General features: G+C 33.1%; 1 protein-coding gene across 1 annotated transcript; it reads right to left on the reverse strand.

Annotated features, from left to right (window-relative positions):
• Nucleotides 1-819: 819 nt before the first annotated feature.
• On the reverse strand, nucleotides 820-3,854 carry LOC127736491 (uncharacterized). The gene is made up of 4 exons (XM_052247042.1): nucleotides 3,705-3,854; nucleotides 3,187-3,264; nucleotides 2,118-2,262; nucleotides 820-1,061 (listed from the first exon to the last, which is right to left on the reverse strand). The coding sequence occupies exons 2-4, from the start codon at nucleotides 3,233-3,235 to the stop codon at nucleotides 956-958; spliced, it is 300 nt and encodes a 99-aa protein (XP_052103002.1). The 5' UTR covers nucleotides 3,236-3,264; nucleotides 3,705-3,854; the 3' UTR covers nucleotides 820-955.
• Nucleotides 3,855-7,287: the final 3,433 nt, after the last annotated feature.

The raw sequence follows: 7,287 nt of genomic DNA on the forward strand, positions 1-7,287 counted from the left end.
CTTTAAAGTCAATCAATGTAGTTGAACACTCCCATAGTAGCAATAGCATCAATATTAGACGAGACGTCATGATACACCTTTGAAATCTACTGACCCCTAATGTGTCAACACGTGATGACGTTACACTAATCACAACTTCACTAATTTATCCGAAGTGCGATACGACTACATACCACCAGATTAAGTATTTTGCATGCGTTCTTTAAGACGGTTTTGTTTATCATTGTTTTGCCTTTACATATATCCGGTTTTATATTGGTATTATTGAGAGGAGTGCTTTTCCTGTACTGAATTTCCCATGAATTATAATGTGTACCTTTTGTTAGTCTATCGAGCAAGTTAAGAAGGAAGAGACTTTTAGAAATAAACAAAAACAAACTTATTTAGGTCCACTACATGCTTATGCAATTTACTCTGTCATTTTGTTATTAACAACAGATCTTTGATAGTACCTGTTTAATTTATTGACAATTTTGTTATACTCTGGACGATCTAGACCTTATTATATTGTACAGACATCTATTCGACAAAAGTGGGTTAGCCTCTACGATGGATATTCACGAGCACTAAATATTTCACCATTTATTTAGATCTTGTACCAAGTCAAGGAAAATGACAGTTGTTTTCCATTCGGTTGAAGTGTTTAAGCTTTTGATTTTTCCATTTGATAAGGGACTTTCCGTTTTGAATTATCCCTTGGATTTTTTTTTTCGGTATTTTTGGTTTTTTTTTGCATCATAAACACAGGCAATTATTATCATTGCAATCTAATCCCGCTATGTAAACTACTATATGTGTCACTAATATATTTTTTACTCGTCTTTTTAAGTATTTAATGTATTAAAAGTGCAATAACAGAAATCGAAGACATATCTAAAACAGTTGAAACTAAATAAAAAGTAGAATCTTATAGTCAAAACAGAACCGGTCATCATCCCTTCTTCGGACCTTCTCTTTACATGCCAGTTTCACCATGCTCGGTTTCTCCTTTTGGAATGTTCTGGAAGGGGTCAGTGTTGTCATTGTCATTCATCTGTGGAAAAATCTCAGATAGAGATGATCTATAAATTAAAAAAAAAATAATTAAAGGAATGAAGGAAATAACTGTAGATTTTTTTATAGTTCTTTTTTACAAATTATGTCTCTTTCACTCTTGTCAAGAATCTTGTCAACCACATACGATTAACGATTGGTCTTACTGACACAGAGTGATATTTTTTATTCGATCGTCACTGATGAGTCTTTTTGTAGACGAAATGCGCGTCTTGCGTACAATATGAAGAGTTAGTTTATAGTTACTTTTTATGGCAAATTCAGGAGTTCGAAAAATAATAAAAAATCAGAATTGAATTTTACTGATGCAAAATTAGATTAATTAATCGTTTAGTGAGTCTTTTAAATGTACATAATGAGAAAGTAAGCAGACTCGTAGGGGGAGTCTCGAAATACACATTTGGGACAGACATCTGGCTGGGGTTTAAAAACTACCCACCACCCATTCATAAATTTATTTATGCGAAAATCCCCACCAATTCGTATATTTTATTGGAAAATCATAACCCATGTATATTTATTTCCCAGCTTTCATATGACTTCCTATCTACATGTAGCCGTTAACCACATGGGATCGTTTTTTGCATTTGATAAAAAGATCAGTGCACAATTTTCATAGATACTTTAAGAGAAGATGAAACTTCATGACCCATCGGCTCTTAAATTTCTACCTCTTGTTATATTACCTCCGTGAAATGCACACTATTGATATATTTGACATTAAAAAAGTGACCCATACCAGCGGAACGTCTGTATATAACTTTATATTGCAGGATAACCGCATCCCCCACCCACTCACCCTCGTATGGACTAATAAAGGATGCTTAATCCACTGCATATGTTTTGAGAAGACCACAACACCAAAATACACCATTTGTTAAGTAGTGGTCAAAATCTTTGTTCAAATCATACGGTCATAGGAGGGATAATACCATGGGGACAAGCACATTTACAAATCAACCTAATTTTTAAATTATGTCAACTGATATATAAATAAAATATATACCACAGTACATAAGGCAGCAAAAAATACCAAATTAATCATTATTTCGATTCCAACTTACTCTTCATTTTCATGGAATTTAATGGTTTGGTCACTAGCACAACGACTACATCTGCAGAGGCATCGGCGACAATATCTGAATGCCAAATAACTTCTTGTGCAAAGACGTAAACACCTGGAAGCACAACTTGCATCTGCCTCGTGGACTAAAACAACATATCATAGATGTAATCATTGAAAGCTCGATACCTAGCTATGTATAGGTTATTTGCTGATATTCATGTCTCATGTATAACAACGCCATAATTTTTCTTTTGCCATTTACTCAGCACAATGTTTCTAAGTATATGTCATTGATGAAATAATACTAACCTCAAAAAGAATAGCAAAAACTTGAAGGGGGAAAATTTATGACCAAATATTGCTGCCATAGTCTTTAATTTTTAGAGATATCCAAAAACCATATAAATTAATATTAATTTGATAAGCATAATATTTAATATAAAACTGAATAGAAGATGATTTCTTGAGACAATAGCAATGCTCTTGGCATAATAAAGGAATGGGGCAAATCTTCATAATGTTATTTAAAGGTGAATTAAGTATTCAAGAACATTTTGAGGTACCTCTTTTGTAAATTTCATAAAAAGCCTATTTTGCAACCCCTGAAGTAAATTACCCCTTATAGTACCTACTAACACATCCTTTTTTCTTCGATTGTGACATCGCTGCATGCGACCTATCACCGCATTTGTACTTGCGATGAGCAACACGATCAGTGCAACATGTGGAGCAGGATCTGCCTACCCTTTCGGAACACATGAAATAACCCCCGGTTTTTTACCATGATATTGTCCGTTTTTCTTCTACTTGTGATATTTCATTGTCCCTTCAAATCTTTTGTTTCTGTTTTGAGAAGATTTTGTTTATTCATATAGTCATGATTTGGTTTATCCTTTATACTAACAGCTTTGTTAATACTAATCCCGGTGAATACACCCGTATTTACTGTAACAAATACTCTACCGTGGTCTTTCCTGATAGTAAAGATACGCAGCAAGGACTTAACATTTTACTCCGGTTTTCAAAAGTTTATATGTCAAATTAAAGTAACAAAATTATGTACATACCTATAAGAATTACTACAAGAGCAATAGCCAGAATAATTGCTACCTTCATATTGGATATAAAGGAACGTAGTTATTGATCTGAAATTAAAAGGTTTGTTACATTATTTCCATATATATGAAATGGCATGCAATGAAAAAAGGAAGCGCAAAGAATGTGACAGATTAACAAAGAAAACTTTAGGGTAGTATCAAATACGAAAGTTCGAAATGTCTAACCGAAAACGAGATAAAAATACGGTAAAGTATAACAGTTTATTTTTACTTTGACTTAAAGCATCTCGCAAAAATCAGGAGAGATTTTTCCACATTGCTAGGGTGTTATTAATTTAGAATGCAGATTAATAAACATAGCTAGTTATCTTTGATAACCTTCATGTTTAATCTATTTCTTGTTTCACAGCTGATTTATTTAAAAGGTAAGACATAACTGGTCTTTTTCTAAAGATTGTTACGTTTTGATTATTATGATATTGCTGTTTACATAAAATGATACAAATTAGTTTGACAAAGTTACCTACCTTATGTTTATGATTCAGCTAGTCAGCAGGCCGTGACAGTAAATTGACAATTAGCGGTTTGATAACATTTGATGCAGAAATGACAATACCGGACGGATTTGGTTGTTGCAACCTAAATGCGTCTTGTTTTTAATGTATTGTGACTGAAATCTATCGTGTTTGAATAACACGTATAACACATTATAAACCACATTTAAAATAAACATAAAAAATAGAAAAAAGGCTATATGAACGAGGCAAAAACAGGGACATATATTTGGAACCTTGCGATATGTGTTAAATTACCCTGTGCAAATGCCAAAGAAGGCTCTTAGCAAAATTTTGATTTGGATGAAGTGAGAAGACAGGAAGGGACAACGAAATAAATAAATCAAAGAAAAACGTTTTTTCTAGAATTAAGAAAAATTAAGACCGACAATTGTTTACAAAACATAACACAAAAAGCAAAAGACTATGCAATACGTATTGCACTGTAACCGCCGAATGAACTCAGGTACTCCGAAGAGTAAGTAATCTGCTCCATTAGTGACACCTGTCAAGTTGCTGATGAAACAAATATGATATTAAAGTATCACATACTATTTGTAAAAATTATTTGCTGTTGTATGAATTAACAAGATGTAACTGTCACTTGATTGTAAGTGTTGCTGTCCACCTATTGTAGTTCATTTCAATTTTTTTTCCACAATTGCAATTTCTTTCATCAATTCAAAATGTGTCACTGGTCAGATATTTTAACCAACTGCTGTAGAAGAACCACTGTCAATTCATCAAAGTGCAAAGCATACTTACAATCCATTATGATTTGAATTCTACTATAGCTATTAAAAAAGTTTGGACTAAAATTTCTATACATGTTATTTTTCATTTGAAAAGTGAGAGTTGGTTATTTTTTAATTGCTGTAAAAATGTCCTTACTAAGTTTTCATACTTTTCCTTTCAAAATGTTTTACTTATTCATAGGAGTCAGTTATCAGTTTGAATTTAAACATATAATTATTATATTCAGTAAAAGGTTTGTGAAGCTGCAATATGTTGTCAATAGGATTCCATTGGGAGATATTATAATATTTTTTGTATATGAACAAGTGTGGAAACAGATTTGTGTTGTTTGATGAGTAAATTGTTATGATGACTTGTGCAGCCGCAGATGCCATTAAACAATCTAAAAATATTTTGTGTTGTCTGGTGGGCGGTTACTTCTCTGTACAAATAAATGTTATATACATGTACGCTGTACAGTAAATTTACAAAAACGACAAAACTGATATCTGACTCCTAAAAGAGGGACGAAAGATACCAGAGGGACAGTCAAACTCATAGATCGAAAACAAACTGACAACGCCATGGCCAAAAATAAAAAGACAAACAGACAAATAATAGTACAGATGACACAACATAGAAAACTAAAGACTAAGCAACACGAACCCCACCAAAAACTGGGGGTGATCTCAGGTGCTCCGGAAGGATAAGCAGATCCTGCTCCACATGTGGCACCCGTCGTGTTTATGTTATTACAAATCCGTTAAATAGTCTAATTCGGTAAGTCACATTCGTGAAAAGGGAAGGGTATTGTAGTTACGACATAAGGAACATATCCGATATCGTCTGTGAAACGGTTATTACATAACGGTCAACCAACTCGTGATGGCGTCCGTAAAATTTACGAAGGGATGATTTCAACTTCACCATTTGGAACTCTTGGTTTAATAGCTTCCTTGTGAGCAGCAATCCTCTATCAAGGAAATCATGATAGGAAACACAAGCCCGGGTATATCGTATCAATTGAGAGATATATACTCCGTATGCAGGCCCTGCTGGAATGTTGCTACATAGAAATGGAAAGTTCACAATTGGGAAGCCGAAATCATCTCTTTTGTCGTAAAGTTTTGTTTTCAACCGACCCTCATTGTCAATTTCTAGATGTAAGTCAAGATATGAGTTCCAGTGTTGTTTGATATACAATGTTGATGAACATGCTGGAGGGTGCACTTTTGTTCTTTTGTGTCCGGGGTGAGTAGCATACTTTAAGTTCATTTCATGAACAAAATCATTGTACATCTTCCTACACGTATTAATGTACATAGGTCAGTGTCAATTCCATGGAATTATATCATTCGGGAAATACCATTTACAGTAATACACATCTATGTATATATTTTAAAATTCAAATATGTATAAAGGACTTCACTTTGTCTTCCACTGGGCCTTATAGCACCTCCGGGTTTAACATGTTCAAATCAGAAAAAAATATGGTAGAAAATTCCGCGATTTTTTTTTAAAGAACATAATGCAACTACTCTCAAAGAGATTTTTTTTTCCTTCTCCCCGATCAAAATATATGTATCTTCAATACAATATAGGGAATCAGAATAAGTCATAGCTCAGAAAGAAATAGTTGCTTTAATATGCATGATATACAAAGTATTAATATAAACATTAAGAGATGTATCATAACTGCCTATTGCAATTAGATAACTATCCAGTTTGGTCATAAAGACGTGGATGCAAGGAATTATAAGTGACCGTACAGTACATCATTCAACAATGAACAAAACACATACTGCATCATCTGTGAAACGGTTATTACATAACGGTCAACCAACTCGTGATGGCGTCCGTAAAATTTACGAAGAAAATTCCGCCACATTCTTTATGTGCCTGTTCCAAGTTTGGAGTCTGTCATTCAGTTGTTGTTATTGGTTGCTGCCTGTCACATTTGTTTTTCTGTAATTAGTCCGTCATAATTTCAGGCTGTTGGTTTCTGGTTTGAATTGTTTCACATTTAGTCATTGTTTTGACCTTTTTATAGCATACTATACAGTATGTGTTTTGTTCATTGTTGAATGATGTACTGTACGGATACTTATAATTCCTTGCATCCACGTCTTTATGACCAAACTGGATAGTTGTCTAATTGCAATAGGCAGTTATGATACATCTCTTAATGTTTATATTAATACTTTGTATATCATGCATATTAAAGTAACTATTTATTTCTAAGCTATGACTTATTCTGATTCCCTATATTGTATTGAAGAAACATATATTTTGATCGGGGAGAAGGAAAAAAAAATCTCTTTGAGAGTAGTTGCATTATGTTCTTTAAAAAAAAAATCAACTTTGCATGACAAAAAACAAATAATTTAATACATGCATGGTTCGAAATAAATTTTTAGAATGAAAAAAAAATCATAACCCCTCCCAACAGTTAAATGGTCTCTAATTTTGTTGTGTTGTATTGGTATCATCATGCGTGATTGATTGATTGTTGTTTACTTTAGATCCAGTGCCAAATATTTAATGCATTCTTGATTGATTGGTTGTTGTTTATTAAATGTCCAGTGGCAAATATTTCATGCCTGGTCAGGCCGAGAATAATTTAACATTGTAAACAACTGAACCCAGTTAGATTCAGCATATCGAGGAACACATATAATTTAATTTTTGAACCTATGGACCTTAACATGAATCATTTCAAAAACAGACCCTAAAATCCAAATTTTAAATACCCAATTAGATTCAGCATATTTAAAAACTCCCAAGACTTTTGCATTAAACCCCATTGAAATTGCTAAAACAA

Source organism: Mytilus californianus, unplaced genomic scaffold (assembly GCF_021869535.1).
Source record: "Mytilus californianus isolate M0D057914Y unplaced genomic scaffold, xbMytCali1.0.p SCAF_31, whole genome shotgun sequence".
In the NCBI taxonomy this organism is placed as follows: domain Eukaryota; kingdom Metazoa; phylum Mollusca; class Bivalvia; order Mytilida; family Mytilidae; genus Mytilus; species Mytilus californianus.

Bases quoted from the DNA above. Each gene is read 5' to 3' on its own strand.
- LOC127736491 (XM_052247042.1), bottom strand. From the start codon at position 3,235: ATGAAGGTAGCAATTATTCTGGCTATTGCTCTTGTAGTAATTCTTATA. The intron at 2,263-3,186 runs GTATGTACATAA...ATGTTGTTTTAG, and splicing joins TCTTGTAGTAATTCTTATAG to TCCACGAGGCAGATGCAAGT. The intron at 1,062-2,117 runs GTAAGTTGGAAT...TTTAATTTATAG, and splicing joins AAATTCCATGAAAATGAAGA to ATCATCTCTATCTGAGATTT.